Raw genomic sequence first — 21,041 nt, forward strand, 5'->3', positions numbered from 1 at the left:
CTTGGGTAAGATCTCTAGTAGCTCCCATGACCTTTCTTAAAACGAGATCTCCAACCTGAAAGTCTCTGTGTCAGACCCAAGAGTTGTAGTGTTTAGCCATCCTGTCCTGGTACCGTGTGAGCCTTTGTTCTACTGTCGCCCTGACCTCGTCAACTAGATTAAGCTGTAGACGTATAGCTTCGTCCTTTCTGCTTTTATCATGATTGTTCACCCTATAGCTTATGAGTCCAACCTCAGCTGGAATGACTGCTTCTCTCCCGTATGTTAGCTAAAATGGTGTCTCTCCTGTAGGAGTCCGTGCTATTGTCCTATATGCCCATAGTATGCTGGCAGCTCTTTAGGCCATATGCCGTTTGCCCCCTCGAGTCGAGTTTTAATAATTTTAAGCAAAGATCGATTTGTGACTTCTACTTGTCTGTTAGCTTGAGGGTGGGCGAGGGAGGAGTAGTGATTTTTTATTCCTAGTTATGAGCAAAAGTCCCGAAAGGAGTCGTTGTCGAATTGTTTCCCGTTGTCTGAGACTAAGACTCTAGGGATCCCAAACCTACATATGATGAACCTCTAAATGAAGCTTCACACGTTTCTTTTTGTAATGGTGGCTAAGGCTTTAGCTTCCACCCATTTTGTGAAGTAGTCTATGCCCACTATCAGGAACTTCAGCTGTCGCACCACTATTGGAAACAGCCCCATGATGTCTAACCCCCATTAGGCGAATGGCCATGGGGCTGTCGTTGAGATCAATTCTTTGAAAGGCTGTCTAATGATATTGCTGAACCTTTGACACTTGTCGCAGGCTTTGACATATGCCTGAGCATCCTTCTGCATGGTGGGCCAGTAATACCCTACTCAGATAAGTTTGTGCACCAACAACCGTGACCCTAAATGGTTTCCACAAATCCCCTCATGTACTTCCCTCATGACGTAGTCTACTTCTTCAGGACCTAAACACCTTAGGTATCGGCAGGAGAAGCCTCTTTCGTACAAGATGTCTCTTATTAAGACGAATCTTGCTACTTGGACCTTTAGCTTTCTTCCAGCCTCCCTTCCGTCAGGTAAGACACCATTTCTCAAGTAAGAGACTAATGGCATGGTCCAATTGCTTTCAGAACCTATCTCCAGCACATCGACAAAATCTATTAATGGAGAAAGCTGTACAAAAGAGAGTACATTATCGAGGGTAGTCATAGGTTCGGCTGAAGCAGCTTCGGCCAGGTAGTCAGCTTGCTCGTTTGTTCCCCTGGGGATCTGTATAATTTTAACCTTCAGCTCGTCGACCCTCCTCCTTGCTTGGTCCAAATATCTTTTCATCCTTTCGCCTCTACACTTGTAGTTTCCATTTATCTGGTTGGTAACGACCTAAGAGTCACAATAAATGACCACGCTTGTAGCTCCTGCAGCTTTGGCGAGATCAAGCCCCGCTACTAAAGCTTTGTACTCCGCTTCATTGTTGGTGGTAGGGAAATCGAGGCGGACCTTACATTCGATCTGGTCTCCTTTGGGAGAGAGAAAAATGACACTTACACCCCCGGCCTGCCTGTTTGACGACCCGTCCGTATGTATTGTCCATCACGGACATTCACCTACCCCCTTGTCTTCCCTGTTAGTGAACTTTGCTGTGAAGTCAGTAACGATCTGCCCTTTGATGGTGGTGTATGGGCGATACTAAATATCAAACTTGCTCAATTCTATTGCTCATAATGCCAATCGACCAGCGACTTTAGGGTTGCTTATCACCCTTCGTAAGGGCTTGTCGGTCAGGGCAATCACTATGTGGGCCTGGAAGTATGGCTTGAGTTTGTGGGCTGTCGTAACTAAAGCGAAGGCGAGCTTTTCTATGTGTGGATACCTTTCCTCTACACCACAAAAATGCTCGACTGGTGTAGTACACGGTCTTTTGAACCTTGTCTTCTTCTCTGATCAAGGCCGTGCTAACGGCTGCTAGGGAGACAGCTAGGTAGAGAAAAAGCTCTTCCCCTGGTTGTGAAGGGCTTAGCAGTAGAAGAGAAGAAAGGTAAGCTTTCAGCTCCTCAAATGCTTGCTGACACTCATCAGTCCACTCAAACGATTTCTTCAGTATGCGAAAGAAGGGTAGACATTTATTCGTTACCCTTGATACAAACCTGTTCAGGGTGGCAACTTTTCCATTTAAACTCTGCACTTCCTTTACATTCTTCCGGGGGGGGGGGGTCTCTATTATGGCCCTGATTTTGTCTGGGTTGGCCTCGATACCTCTTTAGGATACCATATAGCCTAGGAATTTTCCCGCCGTCACTTCAAATGCACACTTACTCGAATTGAGCTTCATGTTGTAGGAGTGAAGGGTGCCAAATGTTTCTTTGAGATCCTTTAGATGGTCCTCCTCCCTTTGAATTTTTACCACCATATCATTGACGTAGACCTAAACATTCCTCCCGATTTGGTTTGCAAACATCTTGTTCATGAGTCTTTAATATGTTGCGCCCGTGTTCTTAAGGCCGAATGGCATTACTTTGTAACAAAAAAGATCTTGGCTAGTAACAAATGAAGTCTTCTCCTGGTCTGCTTCATCCATCCAGATCTGATTATATCCTGAGAAGGCATCCATGAAGCTCAGTAGCTGATGTTGGGCTGTAGAGTCTACCAGTACGTCGACTCAAGGGAGAGAGTAGCTATCTTTGGGGCATGCTTTGTTCAAATATGTAAAGTCTACGCACATCCTCCATTTTTCATTGGCTTTCTTGACTATTACCACATTTACTAACCAATCAAGGTAGTATACTTCCCTAATGAAGCCTGCCTCTTGTAACTTGCCGACTTCTTCTGCTATCACTCGATCTCGCTCTTAGGCGAAAACTTGCTTCTTCTATCGAACGGGTGGACAAGATGGTGAGACATTCAACCTATGTACCATGACTGAAGGGTCAATCCCTGGCATATCTTCATGACTCCAGGCAAATACGTCCTGATTTTCCTTTAGAAAAGTTATGAGCGTTGAGCGAACCGTCAGGCTGGTGAGAGTGCAGATCCTTATGGTTTTGTCAAGCCTGGAGCTATCGAGGGGTATCTCCTCAAGCCTCTCTACAGGTTCTGCCCCCGTCTATTGTTCTTCTATGCTCATAGTTGGTAAATGGTCATCCATTTCCAGCATCGCAATATAACATTCGCGCGCAGCTATTTGGTCCCCTCGTAATTCCCCTACTCCATATTCAGTGGGGAATTTGATCATCAGGTGATAGGTTAAAGTTACGGCCTTCCACGAGTTAAGGGTAGGTCGCCCTATGATAGTGTTATAGGCAAAGGAGCAGTCGACCACAAGGAATGTAACATCCCTAGTGATTTGCTAGGGTAATCTCTAATGGTGACGGGTAAAATGACCGCACTTAGGGGGTATACTTTTGTTCCTCCAAACCCAACAAGTGGAGCGTTGGTTGGAACTAGCCGCTCTCTGCTAATCCGCATCTATTGGAATACTGGGTAGTAGAGAATATCTACGAAGCTTCCATTATCAACCAAGACCCGATACGTGTTATAGTCTCCTACCTGGATGCTAACGATGAATGCATCGTCATGCGGATGGTGAAGACGTCGGGCATCTTCTTCCAAGAAACCAATAATGGGGTTGTTGACCCGTAGCATCTTCGAGATGACACCCATGAGCTGGACGTTCTAGACCATTCTGAGATAAGTCTTTCGTGCCTTTTTTGATGAGCCGGTGGCTGATGTGCCTCCCACAATCATCCTTATATCTCCTAAGGGTTGTCTTGGACGCTTGTTGTCCCATTAGGGAGCTTGCTCTTAGGATCTTCCCTCTGCCTGCTGATGAACTTCTGTAACTTTCTTTGCCTAATAAAGGCTTCAATCTGCTGTTTCAAGTTGTAGCAGTCGGCTGTGTCATAACCCCGATCGCGGGGGAAACAACAGTATTTGTCCCTTGACCGTTTGTTGGGATCTCCCTTTAGCTTTTCAAGGAAAGTTAAGGCTCCCTCGTCCTTGATCTACATTAGGACTTGGTCGATTGGGGTGGTTAGTGGAGTGAAGCTTGTGAATATCTTCGCAAGGGGCTTAGAGTGCCTATCATCCCTTCGTTCTCCGATTCTTGCCATCTTCCATCCTCTATCCTGTCAGGTATCTTCCTGCCTTTCTCTCTTATTCATGTACTTAATGGCCCTGTAAAGCATATCTGACATGGTCTTTGGGTTGTTCTTATATAATGAAAATAGGAACTTACCCTTCCGCAGCCCATTCATGAAACCTGCTTTAAGTATTTTGTCATCAGCTTCATCGATCGAGAGTGCTTCCTTATTAAAGTGGGCTATGTAAGATCTCAGCGTCTCGTCCTCTCGTTGCCTGGTAGTCATCAAGTAGGCAATGGACTTTTTATACCTGTGCCCCCCAATAAAGTGCGAAGTGAATTAGGTGCTTAGCTCTTTGAAAGTGCTGATGGAGTTAGGCGTCAGCCAGCTGAACTAAATTCTCGCTGGACCCTTCAGCGTTGTAAGGAAGGCCCTACACATGATCTCGTCTGCTACTCCTTGAAGATGCATCAAGTTCTTGAAGGTCTCTAGGTGATCAAGAGGGTCCTTGGCTTTGTTGTAGCTCTCTATCTGCGACATGCAAAACTTCTGTAGTAGGGGGAAGAAGTTGACAGAGGCGGTGAACGGCAAATCAATTCGGTGGATCAAATCGTCGAGGTCGCTAGACACCCATCCTTTGAGGGCGTTCATCATAAGATCCATCCTTTCCTTCATCAACTGTATCTCCACGACCATGTAAGGGGGGCTGTGTCAAAGTTGAAGGGATGACTGGTTTCCTATCGTTCTTGTTGGCTTGGGGCGTTGCTACCTTCAAGTCCCTCTTGGTTCCTTCTTTTAGAGCTAGTTCCTTCTTGATCTTCTCTTTGGTTATTCGGTGCTACATTTTTCTGGCACAGCTATTCTTCCAGGTCATGGTTTTGTTTGGTGAGGTGTTCCACGGCAGCAGCGAGAGTTTGAACTTGTCTCTCGAGGGTAGTCGTGGGTGGTTCCTCTTCTTAAATTTCGTTAGTGGTTGCCATCGAGCGAGTGAGTACCATGCAACTCTTTTGTCTGGGAAGCGATAATATGGCTTACAAATCGCAAGTGATTCCCACAGACGGCGCCAACTGATGGTGCCGAAAAATTGTCAGTAAGCCACATGGTCCTCACGTGCTCCTAACAAGAACCTGCACAACACAAAAGCTGAAGACCTTAAGAGGAGTACCGGCGTGATACCGGCCAAATACCCTCCGACAATCAAGTTAGAGAAATCTCTTGTTCACAACTCTAGTGTGCCAAAGCTGTGGTGAATTACAATGTACCTTGGTTTGTAAGGGTATCGGAGCTTTTATAGTAGTAGAGGGTTGACATCTCTTCCTTAGATTAGAAGTCTTTTTCTTATAAGAATCCTTATAAGCGCATATTATGGAATCCTTTCCTTGTAGGAGACTAACACTAAGCGTGGAGCACAAGAAATTTCCTTATTTATTCATGCATGTCAATCAAGTTAGGATTATGTCAGACCCGTCGACTTTTAGTGGTGTTAGCTTTCCATCCTCCCTTCTTTGTCCTCGTCAGCTTAAAGCCATAGACTTCCTACTACTTAATGGTCATAAGCAAAGCCAACGGGTTCGTTTGGAACGTCATTCTATGCCTTCGCCTTGGTGAGTATATATTTACAATTTTATTCTTATCAGTACCAAATTAAAAACCTCTTTTTTTTTTCTACCAATTGTAAATATATCAAAATTCATGGGATCCACTAATGTGAACACAGACAACTTCTTCTTCTTATCTAAATGACTTTTTTTTTTCTTTAGCTCTTGCACGAAACCCACTGATTGTCTTCTTCTTTCTTCTTTTTCTTTTTATTTCCTATCTCTCTTGCATGAACCCACACACTAGTGGTCTAAGGTCTTTTTCTTCTTTTCTTTTTTTTCTTTTTTTTTTTTTGGGTGTTTACTGTTTTGCTATTTGGTGGTCTTCTTGTTTCAAATAAAATAAAACACAGTTGAATTTAACCCCACCAACAAAACGAAATTCATAAAAATAGAATCCTAAACCCAGAAAACAAAACCCATTGAGTTTAACCCTCACCCACAAAGCACAAACCAAATCAAACATTTAAAGAAAATAAAAGAAAGAAACAACAAAAGAGAAGCAAAGATACTGCGAAGTGCTCTATGATACATACCCTTTTTTTTGCTGCTATGCCTCTACTGGGATTCCATGGGTTTTGTTCATCTCGTAGAGTGTCTACAAATGTTTAGCTATTTTAGTTTACTCTGTTTTTGTATTTTGTTGCAGTTATGTGTAGTTATTGTGTTAATATATGTCTTGTTAGTGTGTGTATCTTTATCAGCCCGATTGGGCTGTGAAGTTTGTGGTGTTGTAAAACTTTTTAAAGTGTGTTTCTGTTTATATTTAGTAAAATCTCAGTTTACGCAAAAAAAAAAAAAAAAAATGCTGGGACTTATTTCTGTAATTTTAATTTGTAATTTTTTAATTAAAATATGCCACATCATTAAAATAAAATGCCAAGTCATTGTCCGTTAGCCACATAAGTAACACTGTTAATTGCAATTAGTAAAAGGACTTATATTGCTCATTTTGAAAACTTGAGGGACCAATTGTGCATGCTTCAAACTCAAGGGACTAATTGCATACACATGATAAACTTGAGGGACCAATATCATAGTTTCGCCTTTTTTTTTCCCTTTTTTTTTAATTTTGGAATTTCATACTTTCATATGGTGCACTCTAATAGTTGGCAACTCGGATTATATATTTATAAACGTGGTAGGTTAGACATTGAGTTTAGACTTTAGAGGCATTGTTGTGAACTTTGAGGTAGGTTTGTGACTTTGAAACTTGAAATTTTTCTAAGTCATTGATGTTGTCCGGTGGCTATTATAAGGGTTTTTTTTTTTTTTTTTTGGAGAAAGAGTGGCTATTAAAGTTGATACTTGATATTATACTTTTTGCATATAATATATCACCAGTTTTTTATGTTTTGATGTAAAATAGGAATAAAATGAATATTGGATTTTTTTGGATTTTGCATATACCTTTGGATTAAAGGCTTATGGTATTAGAGCTAGTTATGTGAAGTATGTTGACCGGATTTTAGGTTTTGAAGATTAGATTGATTTTGCTCTTATATAAGCTTTTGAAGAAATTAGATTTTTGGGTATATTAACCTTTTTTGTCCCTAAAAGTTGGTTTAAGTTTGATTTTCTCATAAAATTTAAAAATTTAGGATTTGGTCACTATGCGACTATACTGATGTATCCTAATTTGAAGGAAAATTGAACCAACTACATATTTAAGAGACCAAAATTGAATCAATCCTAAATTTAAAAGGTAAAATCTAAACTAATCCTACATTTAAGGGTCCAAAATTGAACCAACCCTATACGAAGGGATAAAATTGTTCTCCTTTTAAAATTTTTGGGACCAAATCCAAACTATTTATGGGCTCTACTTTTTAGGGAACAACAAATATTGTTTGTGCAATTCAAATTTTAAACATGTAATTTTGAAAATTTTAAAATAAAATTTTCTCATGCATGATACGAGTTGACGACTAGTATATAATATAAGAGGATTCCCCTCTTTTAACTGAACTTTTATGTGGTTCAAAATTACCCTCATTAATGAAGGGTAACTTCATTTAGAAATATGGTCATAAATGTCAAATAACAATTTTCATTTTGAATTTTTTTTATTAAAAAAAATCCTAAAATTTTAGGATTTTTTTCCCTTCACGTTAGAAATTACAGTTACTGATATCTCTAAAGTTAGAAAAGCCCAAGCCCACTTAAAATAATGATGCCAAGTTCTTCAAACTAAACCCAAACAATGAATTTTTTTAGAGAGTGGCCTTTTAAATCAAATGCAATGCTATGATGATCTCAAGTCTAAGGTTTGTTTAGGATCCACTTATTTTGCTAAAACTGAAATTTTTTTATTGAAAATACTATAGATAAAGGCAACAGTTAGATGAAATAGTACAATAGGACCCATGAATAGTACCAAAAAGTGCAGTGAGCCCCATGATTAGTAACAAAAATAAGTTGAATAGTAAAATAAGCTAATTTTTTAAACTGGAGCCAAATGCACACTAAGACTAATAGAACCAAAGCAAATAGGAGTGAGGAGAACAACAGTTCAGTATAAATTTTTCCTCGAGCGGGTCCCAAGGATAGGTCTGGTATTCATAAATAAGGCTGATATTTCTTTATAGGGTAATTCTCTATTCTCACACTTGTTGCAATATATGGTGAAACTTTCGGTCAACAAAATTAATGCGGATAAAACAAAGGTTTAGCAGCACACATTTGCGGACGCAGACAAATATAAGCTATGCTCGGAGTACAGGCCATACAAGATTTTGATCATAGTTTTCGGTCTTTTTTTTATTTTATTCATGTGTGAGAGATCATCCATTGGCTTTAAAGATTAGACCCGACAGAAATCTTTTAGAAATTAAATAACTTGATGTAAAAGAAAGCTTTATGTCTTGTGCTTTTAGTTGTAAAGTTACTCAAATTACCAAATTTCTAACTTCTAAGAAGTAAGAACTCAATTTTACTGTCCCGGGTACAGAACCGATGATGCCATTTACTATCCTGAATTTTTGCATAAATCAAAGAAGAAAGCCCAAGGACAGATAAGCTCATTGGTGCGGTACAAAATTGGTGCCATGCTTGTCACAAATTCCAAACAAGACAGACTCCTAATAGCAGGGGCAGTATTCACATTCTGTTTTTGAAATGGCAATTCACGCTGAAACTTTAAGATTGTTAGTTACACTATTTCTGGATTGCTCCTTTTAAAGATTACATAAAATGCATTTCGAGCTTGGCCATGGAATGACTGGCAAACACTACTGCAACTTTCAAAGTTCACTACAATTTACCATGACACATCCCCAGCACAAGGCTGTTTCTTCGAGCAGACAATAAAACTCCACATAATTCAACCTAAGTGCCTAATACGTTGGAAACTAGAATAGGGAGTTGAAGCTCTGAGCTTGAGGGCAAAATTGGTGCACACCATCCACAACTCTAGGCTCAATTCACATTTGTTAATTGTCAAATGTCAATGCCAAGAGCCTTACCTCAATTGGCTCTTCGTGATATTTCCAAAGGAGATATTCGGGATTAGAGACCCCCCTCCCCCAACTGTCAAGTTATTAAAAAATAAAATCAGTACATTAATCATCAACACAAATTTCAAGATCAAGGACCTCCATTTGTAGCAAATGATGTGCGCCTATGCGCTGGCATGTAGCACATCAACCTATTCAACCCTCCTGCACAAATGTTAACAAAGCAAAATGTGCTTCAAAATGGCTGGCACTTAAGACATGATGGCATAACCACCACTTTACACTGAACTTATAAACAAAATACTCATCTGTTGATAATTCTGTAGTACCTATATGAATTTTTAGGATCCCTCAGCTTTCTAGTCAACTAGATGCCAACTTGATATCAAGGCATACATGCTGATTATAACTATCTCCTCAGCATTTTGGTCAACTGAATCTCAACTTGATATCAAGGCATATATGATGTACACAATAAGGCTGCCATCAACATGCTCTACCTCACCAAAAAAAACAAAAACAAAAACATATTACCCATACCCCTTTGTCCAAACAGGTACAGAGTATATTAATATCCCCAACCCGAATGAGATGCAAACGGTAATCAATGCATATGCATATGCCCTCCAAGGGTGTTCGCTTTCTCTCATTGCATAGAACTCGGCAATGAAGGTAGAGACAGTACTCAGACAGCCCAATCCAATTTGTATGCCCGATGCCATAGTATCACAAGTCTGGCTATTCACCTGCATCAAATGATTCAAGATTGTGGTCATGTGCTATGCATGTAACAAACGCTCATGGAGACATGTTAATTTTTACATGATTTGGGAAATTACCAAGATTGAATTTGCCAACACTTACAGCTTTCTTCACAGTAGAGAGTGCTGCCATTATGCAAGCTGCAGAAACATTGACAGCTAGAGTCCCAAATGGCACCCATTTAAACAAACCAGCCCTGCCTAACCCATGTCCATTAAGTCTGGCTAAGAACCACCTGATCCACACACCTGGAGGTCCAACAAAACAAGCCAACCATAGCTGAGCACCACTGCTGCTACTGCTAAAATCCTCCCTCAACAGTGCTCCACATACACCCCATAACAAGCCTAGCATCAAAATCAACACCACCATGACTGCTAAGTGACGCTTGAAGCTGTCCACCCTCCAGTTGCTGCTTGAGCTTGGAGTGCCACTTCCTGTACTCGCATTTCGCCTTCTTAGAAGCCACCTGAAACCCTTGGCTGTCTCAACCCCAAAAATAATAGAATAGGCTGCAAGAAACAAACCTGCATGGAATCATACAGGTTAAAGGACCATCTCACTCTTAAGTGCCAGAGCAGGCTAAAGACGTTTGTTAAGTTTTGAATAGACTAAAGTAGGATATACAATTCAAATCTAATATTTCTAATTCTAATGGACCAGATTACCTACACTACTACATCAACATAGTTCTTACAGTATGGACTTTTACCTATAAGAAAACCAAGCACAGCAAGCACCCAGTGGCCATCAACAATAAGATCAAGCATTTTCTGGTTCCAACCGCTGAAGGTTGTAAGACTTCCCAAATAACCAGTCGTCAATCCTATTGCTAGGTAGTCTGACACGCTGGATATGTCTGCTTTGAAAACAATACCGCACCACCCCATCAAGAAAGAACCAACCTAAAAAATGAAAAAAAATATTATTATTATTATTATTATAATTTGAAGCAGAATATCTTATATCTTCCAATTAATGTCTTTTGTGACCTTCATACACACAAATGAAGGGTTGAAAGCAAGAAACTGCATATAAGAATGTCAGTCCTAGGGCACTCTTAAGCCCAACACTCACAACACAAAGTTCCATCACAAAGACTTTACCAAACCAAAGAATCAAGATGAATTTCTAATTTCCCAATCCTAGCTATCCTATACTGTGACAGACCTTCATAATTTATGCCAGACATAAGTTGTAATTAGGAGCATATAATCATATAAGCAATTCTTCAGAGCTAGGAAAAATGTAGGCTTAAACACTCGCATAGTCTCATCCGCTATTGTAATTGAATATGGAGAGTGACCACCACAAAAGTCCCAACTCTAGAAGCAAATGTTGACCAAAACAATTGTATCTTTGGAGTAAATGTAAAATACCTCTCAAACAATTTTACTTTGCATGACCATAAATAATTAGCTTCAATTGACTGTAGTTATCATCAGTGCATGTTCAACATATTTAATTCTTTTATCATAAATTAACTTATCTTGATTCTTTAATCATATCCTCCAAATACTCATAATTTGATTTGATTTTGAACAAAGTAAACATTGAACTATCACCACATAGTTCAAGAATGAGTGATTCCTCAACCACATCACCTGCCACTATAATTTTCTCACAAAGCCCAAGCATATGCATGATATACACATTGGAAAAAAAGACCAAATCAGTGATTCACAATGATTCTTCCAATGGAAATCAAACACTTAAAATAACATTGAAATAAGACACATCTTAATGTCAAATGTAAAGTAGTTCAGATGCATTTTTTCCAAGTGAATCCTTTAAAATGCTCTAAATGTGTGTGCATGCATCAGGGGGGGGAGAGAGAGAGAGACCATATTGGAAGGAAGGTCAAGGTACAGAATGTTTTCATCGTTTGTCAAGCCAGCGACTCCAGGACCAAACAGCTTTTGTAGCACATACCTTGTCAAAACCTGCACATTGTGGAATATTAAATATCATAATATTGCTGAGTATGCTTACCAACATGAAATTTACAATTAATCAAATGCAAAAGTGGAAATTCTGTCTGATCCAGAGACGACTGAAATTCCAACCAGCCCAATCACAGAACAACAATTCATACATATGATAAATTAATAATTTTAGTTATTTCCAAATTCTTATGACAAAATGGAGGTAGTATGTCCAAATTATTAAGACACTAATTTGAGCCTCTCCAACTTTTGTCAAAAAACTATTCAGTTACTTCCAAGAGGTTGGATTGTTTAGAACTCCATCACTATGGTTCATATCTAGTTATGTCAAACATGGATAATCAACAATAATAATTACAATGACGCTCTTAGAGAACTTCCTTTTTCTTTTCTTTTTTTTCTTTTTTTTTGGATATTATATCTTTTGATCTGTATACCTTTGGTTTAAAGAAGTTAGTTTTTAAACATATATTATCAGGCAACACAAAAATACATCTGCATCAAAATTCTTCCCCAAAAAACCAAACACCACACACTTGTAAAAAGAAATAAGCACAATGGCATTATAAGTTATGAGCATATTGCATTTTAGAACTTAAAAATAAATAAATAAATAAATTATAAAATAAAATAAAATAATAAATAATAAATAATAAAAATTTAAAAAAATAAAAACAAAAATAAACTAAACTAAACTAAAAGGAGAGTGCATATATATATATAGTGCATATTACCCCAAGAATCCCAAAAACAGCTAAATGAATGAGGCAGAAAGCATAATCCAATAACTTTGGCAACCTTTCCTTAGCATCCTGCATATAGAAACATGAAACACACGCATTACTTGAACAATCAGATCAGAGGGAAACAAGACATGTTTAAAGTAGTCATTAAATAATCAACAACTACCAAAAAAGTTCAGGAATTTCATTTAACAAAGATAAAGAAATGAGAAATTGTTGATGAAAGCTCACTTGTTTTTTGTCTTTAGAGCACACAATTGCATCTGTGGAAAGGGGAGATATGATTTCCTCAGGCAATGGTGTCACTACGGAGATCGTAGTCATTGTTGGTGGATCACGAGACCAATAATTATTAAGGTACAACAGAGTATCCCCAGAAGTGGGGGCAGAAACTTCATTCTCTAATGCATGATCAACAGAAAAGCGGAGGCTGCTACTCTCACCATGCCTGTTGCTATGAAGAGCCCGATCCCCAATGTCTCCTGCCTCTGAGACAATCTCACTTTCAATGTCATCATCAATATGAACAGGTGCAGCTGCTGACAAACTTATAGAACGCCTTCTCAATGAAGAATTGGCACTGCTCGTGCAACTAAATGATCCACTTCGTCTGGGTTCAGAGTCAGCAGTCCCAATATCCATGACTTCCCACCAGAACCTCAAGGCTTGACTCCTCTTGGAATAACTTCAATAGTCACTGAAATAAATTAGGATGTTCATTCAGAGGCCAAATCTATATGACTATAATAATAATCCAGCTACTGCTGACAATGATGATAATATTCCTGCAAACAATTCTCAACTACTACACTTTTGAAAAAACTAATTATGTGCACATAGGCACAAGTGAAGACATCCACTCTAATTCATTTTAATTAAAGGTCAATCTTGAGAAATATAAGCTCATTAATACGTGTTGGCATCTAAGTTCTGTGAGTCATGACATCAGAGAGATAAAGACACAAAAGTAATAACATATGATAGTCCAAACATTTCAATTTTGATCGGTATTACCGTATTAGTACATCTTCTCCCTCAAACAACCATTCGGACAAAAATCAAAATACTTTGCCTATAAGATCATGGACTTAACGAATGATGTCTTTGAATTCAATTTAAAACAATTCAGAACATCAATATTGTCTGCTCCATCTCCAAGATTGCCATAATGTAAGAAAAAATCTTCTAGCATGGTCATAATTAAATTTTTTTTCGTCTCCGAATCCATTAAATTATATAATAATAATCAAAAAATAAAAACTCACATTATATGCAAATAAAAGTTATAAGTTTCTACATTGCCAGGGAGAACTTGAGATTCTCATTTAAAAGCGCTGAAACATGATTAGAAAAACTTCTTAACCATAAAATAAATGACAATTCACACAACTTTTCCAGCAGTACCTCGAACTCAGATCTAAAGTTCACCAAGAACAAAGAATATTTTTATTTTCTATGTACAAATTCTATTTAAACAACAGATAAATTAGATAAAAACTTTTGTTTTTCTCACCAAAAAAAAAAAAAAAAAAACTAGCTAGGGAACATAAAAACAAAATGATATTCCTATCACCTGACACATAGCACATGCACTAGTGGATTTGTTAGAACTTACCCTTTTTTTATCAGCTTCATAACAAAAGGGATGGTTAGGCCAAATGGGTTGTCATAATTTTATAGATTTAAGAAAGAGGGCAAAGCTGAATATTATAGCAATAAAATCCGATTCCACTAGTTTTGAAAATCCTTGCTCTAGATTTAATGACAGACATTCCAAGTGAAATGGAATAAGCGGATCCCATCTCCATGCCCAATTAATAAATTTTTTAGGAAAAAAACTCAAAACTGTTAACCAGAAATTTTATCATATTTTCAAAGCCCCTAGTAATTGGGTGTAAAATATGTTTGGGTAGCTAATTTAGGCAGAGGAATAGCATTGACTTTCATGTTCAAAACACAACCTATGCTAGATCTCATGTAACAAAATGTCAAACATTAAAACTTGTATGAAAAGATATTAAATTATTGATACTTGTCAGGTTCAGATAATCATGACATGAGAGAGAGATAAAGGCACAAAACCAGGCTTAATTTAGTATTCACTCACTTCATTTTGACATTTTCTAAATAATAAAACAATTTACTCATGGACCCAATTTAATCAATGTGGTGCAGAGTATAACATCTGTTTTCCTCTCTTTTTACGCTAGCTACAGACTTATCTCACCTTTTAGGGGTATATTTGGATTGCACTAAAAACAGGTTGCGTTGGCGTCTACGTTTTTTGCGTGAGTCTGGTGCACTATTTATCGGACTCGTAAGTACGGATTTCAATAAAAAAAATTTTAAAAACTGTGTCCTACATCACTATTCACACATTTAAAAATTATTTTGTTACAATATTTTTAGTTTTTAGTTTTCAACAATAAGCAATATCCAAACATATACTAAATCAAAAAATTGCAAGATCAAATCTGATGCATATAACTTACACGTTTCCACCAATTTGAAAAACTAGAATGAACCTGTCACATGGGTTTTTATCAGGGACAGAGCCAGGAATTCAAGCTAGAGACGGAAATAAGGAAAAAAAAATTCAAGTAAAGAAAAATACTAGAATCTGAATAATATGCATGATGCATTTAATTATAAATTTAATATTTCTCGCTACTTTTTAATTTATAAATTTATCTAATTTCAAATTACTGGTAATAGCATTAAAAGTTAATAATATGTGCAACTGAATCACTGTAATTTTAATAAATTTATGTTACAATTTATTATATTATATGATTTGTCTTTTGTGTTGCATTTTAGCCTTTTTTTTTTTTTTTTTTCCTGTCACTCACCCAGTTTTGTCTTCGTATCTTTTCCTTTATTTTATTATTAATTTTTTTTTTCCTGTCACTCTCCCAGTCCCACTATGATTTTATTGTACACTACCAACAAATACTTTACCACTTTTATTCTTTAAAAGTTGAATTACTTTTCCTATTACTTTGACTAGTCCCTATTTTATTGCCCAATTACCACGCAGATATTTTCTCTAATCTCTAGAGACTCTACTCTCTCTCTCTTATCTATATAATATAAGAGAGATAGTCACAAACATAGTCACAATTCACAAAGACACAAACATAGGCAAAAAAAAGAAAAAAAGAAAAAAACACAAGCACAGATTCACTAAAACACAAACACCAAACGCACAGATTCTGAGATTTTGAAGGATAGATTAAATACTTGAGTGAGAAGTGTGACGGCTGGAGCAGATCAAAGCCAGCAGCGGCGTCACGGCGAGATGGGTGTCGCGTGGGTCTGCGAGATGGGTGTCACGTGGTGGCGGCGTCACGGCTTGGGCAGCAGCAGAGTCTCTCTCATTCTCTCGCCTCACTCTCTCTGTCTTGCCTCTTAGCCCTTAGGTTTTCTTTTCTTTTTCTTTTCTTTTTCCGTTTGGAGACTGGAGTCTTCGGTGCTGGGTTTACATTTTTGAACTTACCCTCCCTTTTTTTGTCTTTTTTTCTTTTTTGTTGTTGTTGTTATTAACATGTGGGCTGGCCGGCTGAGTTTTTTTGCATGTGAGTTTTACGGTTAATGCCAATGGTTCGCAAAAATCTTTTTTATTTTTATTTTTTTGTGAAAATTAGCCTACTAAAAAAAATTTTGGGCCGGAGGGCCTGGGCCCCCACAGGCCCCGCCTGTGTCCGTCCCTGTTTTAGAAATTTCATGGAAAATTGGGGTTGAACAAAACTAGTGTCTCAACAAAAATTCTTAACAATTTCACAAAAAGCAATTTGTCTACCAATTCACACTTGGGCCTATCACAAATCTACAATCTTTTTTAAAATGACCCATGTGTAACTAAGGTGGCAGGTAAAATTGGGTGTTGTTATGAAATTGTTGTGACTTTAGCTTTATTGAAATTATTAAACTCTATGACCCAGAAAAATTAATTGATAGTTCGAACAAGAAGCAGAATCTTCGGCAGCAAACTCATTTTTTTAATGGCAATCCAATCATATAACTAAAATTACTATGAGCTAAAAGATGTGTGCTCCACTAACAGAACATGAAAAACGAAAAAGCAAAATACAAAACAAACCCCACTCAAATATTATTGGGAAAAATTTCCTTAGAATTTTTAAATCGATGAAACAACAATCTGAAGTGAACCTTTTTCAGATTAGCTCGTGCATAAACATTGAACAAATAAAGAACATGAAAAGTGAACAAAAAAAAAAAAAAGTAAAAATTTCAACAGAAAAGCTATTACTTTTACGGTTCATTACAATAATATTAAATTGAAATATACCGCGTGGTTCAATATACACTTGGAAAAATAAATAAATAATGGATGCATGTATAATATGAGAGAGAGAGAGAGAGAGAGAGAGATACCAAACAACTTGTAAGAAGGCAGGAAAGCAATTCAAAATCGAACAGAGCGCTGGAACAGTTTTCTGAGATTTCAGATTTCTCATCCAACACGGCAATGTGTGACCGTACGTGAGAGAATCGATGAAAGAGAAGCGAATGCTTTTTGAACCTGCGAGCAAATGAAAAAGAAAAATAGAATCGCAGTGATAACTAAAACTGTGCAATACACGGGAATTCAGTTAGTAAATATATAAAGTTCTAACTATTTAGATGTTTGTTTGTGACTCAAAAAAAAAAAAAGTCTGTATTCTTATTGATTGATAGAAACAACGTGAATTAGACTTTGAGTATCAATATTAAATTTTAATTTTCATCAATCTTCATTGAATGAAGAGCGATCATCAGTTTGGAGGTTTGTATATGGAGTTTTTTTGGCGTAAGAAACCCCAATCCCCAAACCCACATGGAATCGGAAATAAAATAAAAGAGATGAGAGAGAAGGAGAGGGCAGCAACCACTGTTTGTGGTGTTGCCGCTGAGTTTTGTTGCCACTGATGCTGGCGAAGGCTTTGGGGCTCTTGCCTTTGGATAGAGCTCTGGCTATGGAGGATCGCGAGAGACAGAATTTTAGAGATAAAGAGAAAGATGGTTAGGTTGGAGAGAGAGAGAGAGAGAGATTATGGTACAGAAAAAATAAATAGAGAAAGAATGTGTGTGTTTTAAAGTGGGCAAGTGAATCCATAATAAATAAATAATAACTGGTCATTAATCCGTATGATACACAAAAAAATTATTAATAACTTTCTCAATATGAAAAAAAAAATCAAGATTATGCTATAAATTATATACCAAATCAATAAAATCTATCACATACAAAATAATAAAATCTATCACATACAATGAGATATCATGATAACCAAGAGCTTGAGATAAATTTAGAAAATATATAACTAATATAAATACACTCCAATACAATTAATTACGCAAATATAGTTAATTCCATACTCATTCAATCAAATATCTTTTATAAATTACATTAATCATTCTTGATATTCAAGATGTATCTAAATTCAACATTGCTAGTAAACAAAGATGTAAGAGGAAAAATAAAATACTAAGACCAAAAGTGAAACTCTAACACCAATAATGCTGTATAGTCTCAGCCTTCAGATGAATAAAATGACATTGTTAGGGAGCAAAGACAAATAAATGTACTAAATTTTGAGTAAAGATTGCTTTAGTCATCTAGCTTAAATAGTAGAACTATTTTTAAAAAAAAATTCCTTTGGACTTGTAAGCCAATAAACAAAACAAACCCTCATCACACACACAAATGGGAGAAATTTGGAAAGAATAGATGTTGAAATATATGAATGTAAAAAAGAAGAAAAGGTACCAATTGAATGGCAAAAAAGAGCATTAATCGCGTAAAAATATAAATTGATCATATATATGAAAAAAAAAAGGGTGAGGCATTAAATTCAAGTTGAAGATGAGCTACTAATAACATATTTCATAATTTAAATTCAAATTCATATCTATAAAGATGTATTTCATGACTCTTAGCCAACCTTTTCTTTACATACCAACAATAAAAATAAATAAATAAATAAATAAAATAAATAAATAAAAAACAAAGTTATAAATCAAAGTTTACAATTGTTTTATGTGTTAGTTTTTTTTAATTATAAATTATTATTGTTTCTTGATTACACCTAGCTAGCATCATTTTATAGGAACGCTAAAATACAAATATATTCATAACAGATTAATGGTGAAATATGTCTAGTATTCCATAGCAAAAGTGATTCTCATCAGGATTTGAAATCATGAAAAACAAATAAACTAACAAAAAAAATATTCAAAAGATTTTCTTTCCTTTGCAAATTAGTGGTGAAGGAAAAAATAAAACTACAGCTCCTCTCTCTCTCTCTCTCTCTCTCTCTCTCTCTCTCTCTCCACTGAGGCATTCCCTTAAAAAATATCATCAACATTGCTAATCAATGCAATAAACCCCAATATGCAAGAGAGTAGGGAAAACCGATTAAAAAAAAATTCTGCCTAGACACCTTTCATAATTCACACCCAACAAAAGCTAACACATATTAAAAAAAAACAAAAGGGTGGAAAATTTTTATCACCTTCGGCCTTGCAGTAAGGTTGCTCTCTAAGAAGCTTGGCTCACTCCATAATGATTTGCAACCACCTACAAATCAAAAAAAACTCAAATTAAATTGCAGAAATTTTTTTAGCTTTTCCGGTTTAGAGTTTTGTTTTTCTCTTTCTAAACGTAGGATAATAAGTCAAATAAAAGGAGGCTGTGTTAGGTTTAGAGTTAGTGGTGAAGCAAAGTGTAAAGATAGAGACCGGAGTAGAGAAGGAAGAAACTAAACCACAAATGGTCTAGGGTTTTCAGTTTTTAGGTTTCTTGCGTATGGTCTTGTAGTTAGGTCTTCCTGCGTATGGTCTTGTAGTTGGGTTTTATAGAGAGTAGTTTTGTTTAAAAAAATAATAAATATATAATATATAAAACCTAAAATAAAAAGAAAAACAAAATAGTGGTGATGTGGAAAATTGTGGGAGCTTTAGAGGCTTCGGTTTTATATATATAATAATAATAATAATATATATATATATAGACTATAATTTAAAGAAAACATAGTGTATTATAAAAAATTATGTGTGTTTTTGTAAATGGCTTGTGCAATTTTTTTTTTAAAAGAATGGATTCTTATGCTAAAATAGCTAAAATGCTCTAAACTAATATGCATTAATACAAATAGAGTAATGATAGCAATATAACAAAATATCATAACATTCATACATGGTCCACCACAATTTCTAATTCAAATTTTTAATGTGCTAATTTTATAATGTTGTGAAAAAATTGTGAATTTTTGTTATGTCCATGGCATTGTTTTAGTCAAATTTATAAATAATAATAATAATCTAATTAAGAGTTGTAATTCAACTAATTAGTATTTCTTGATATCTCCAACGTTCAAGATACAAATCACTCCTCCCAATTATCAAATTTAAAACTTATATTAAATTTTAAATATAAAAAAGAAAAAAGAAAATAAAAGAAAAGAGGAGAAGAAGAGACAAATGCAAGTCCAATCGTAATGTGCAGCCACTTTAAATTTTAGCCAATCAAAGTTGAAAAATACTAAAGTTAGACATCATTCAAAGAAAAAGTAATGGTTTAGAACATTCACGTAGTCAGTATGAAAATGATTTTTTTTTTTTTTTTTTTTGGGTAGAAAAGTATGAAAAGGATTGCTTATGCAGATGCAGCAGATTCGGAAATGGGTGGCAAGAAGCTCTTGAAAGTTTGGAATAATGATAGCGATATAACAATTTCACAAATATTTTAAAATTAGTACGCCAAACGGCCAAAGTGCGAAACTCATTTAATGATATGATGATATATTAATTTTGAAAATGTTGTGATTTTCTACTTTTTCTTGTTTTTGTGATGCTAACATCATCGAAATTGATACAATTTTATACTATAACTCATCACATGACATGTCGATTTATAATTAATAAAAATGTATTTAATACAATTTTATGTCACAACTTACAATATAACATGACAAATTATAATTAAAAAAAAGTATGATAGTAGGCCATTAGGACGCACCTTCATCAATATCGGTAATCCAACATTATTCTTTTGTGCACATTATTCAAAAGTCTGCCCTGATTGCTTAACTTGGGCAGCATGTGACGCATGACATTCACTAGCACAACACCAACTCTCGAAGTCCAAAGCCACGCGTTGAGCAGCTGAATTTGGACAAAAGGTCAAAAGATAATAAAAATAAGCAAAAATAACTAAATATCACGTTCTAGCAAAATTTATAGCAAACTAATACTATTTCAAAAATATTAAACAATTTATCACTTTTTTAGTATTCAAATTTACAAAATCGAGTTCTAAATAGTACTCAAATTTAATAAACTCGAGTTTCTAAGTGAGTCACTAGTGTGATACTACTGACTTAAAATTTATGAAAAAAAAATAATATGGTACTCAATATTACGAAAATTGAATATTCTTTTATAATACTCGAGCTTACCAAAACCGATTTTTTTTTTTTTATAC

General features: G+C 36.0%; 1 protein-coding gene across 8 annotated transcripts; it reads right to left on the bottom strand.

Moving 5' to 3' along the window:
* Positions 1 to 9,248: 9,248 nt before the first annotated feature.
* On the bottom strand, positions 9,249 to 19,095 carry LOC112030226 (fluoride export protein 1). 8 transcript variants are annotated; one of them, XR_002884851.2, is made up of 8 exons: positions 15,797 to 17,630; positions 12,788 to 13,253; positions 12,548 to 12,625; positions 11,712 to 11,810; positions 10,580 to 10,772; positions 9,970 to 10,394; positions 9,435 to 9,851; positions 9,249 to 9,309 (listed from the first exon to the last, which is right to left on the bottom strand). XR_002884851.2 is itself a non-coding variant. In XM_065775768.1 (8 exons), exons 3-8 carry the CDS (start codon positions 13,196 to 13,198, stop codon positions 9,636 to 9,638), a joined length of 1,422 nt encoding a protein of 473 aa, XP_065631840.1. In that variant the 5' UTR covers positions 13,199 to 13,253; positions 15,797 to 17,099; positions 19,072 to 19,095; the 3' UTR covers positions 9,337 to 9,635. The 8 variants fall into 8 exon arrangements, 7 of the variants coding, with proteins under 7 accessions (XP_065631840.1, XP_065631839.1, XP_065631838.1 ...); XM_065775768.1 differs by lacking the exon at positions 9,249 to 9,309 and adding an exon at positions 19,072 to 19,095 and having other exon boundaries at positions 9,337 to 9,851; positions 15,797 to 17,099; XM_065775767.1 differs by lacking the exon at positions 9,249 to 9,309 and having other exon boundaries at positions 9,337 to 9,851; positions 15,797 to 17,099; positions 17,449 to 17,630.
* Positions 19,096 to 21,041: the final 1,946 nt, after the last annotated feature.

The sequence above is a fragment of the Quercus suber genome, unplaced genomic scaffold, assembly GCF_002906115.3.
Source record: "Quercus suber isolate HL8 unplaced genomic scaffold, Cork oak 2.0 scaffold_118, whole genome shotgun sequence".
Taxonomy (NCBI): Eukaryota; Viridiplantae; Streptophyta; class Magnoliopsida; order Fagales; family Fagaceae; genus Quercus; species Quercus suber.

Bases quoted from the DNA above. Each gene is read 5' to 3' on its own strand.
- LOC112030226 (XM_065775768.1), bottom strand. From the start codon at position 13,198: ATGGATATTGGGACTGCTGACTCTGAACCCAGACGAAGTGGATCATTT. The intron at 10,773-11,711 runs GTCTCTCTCTCT...TTCATTTTTTAG, and splicing joins TTGACCTTCCTTCCAATATG to GTTGGTTCTTTCTTGATGGG. The intron at 10,395-10,579 runs GTAAAAGTCCAT...GATTCCATGCAG, and splicing joins TGTGCTTGGTTTTCTTATAG to GTTTGTTTCTTGCAGCCTAT.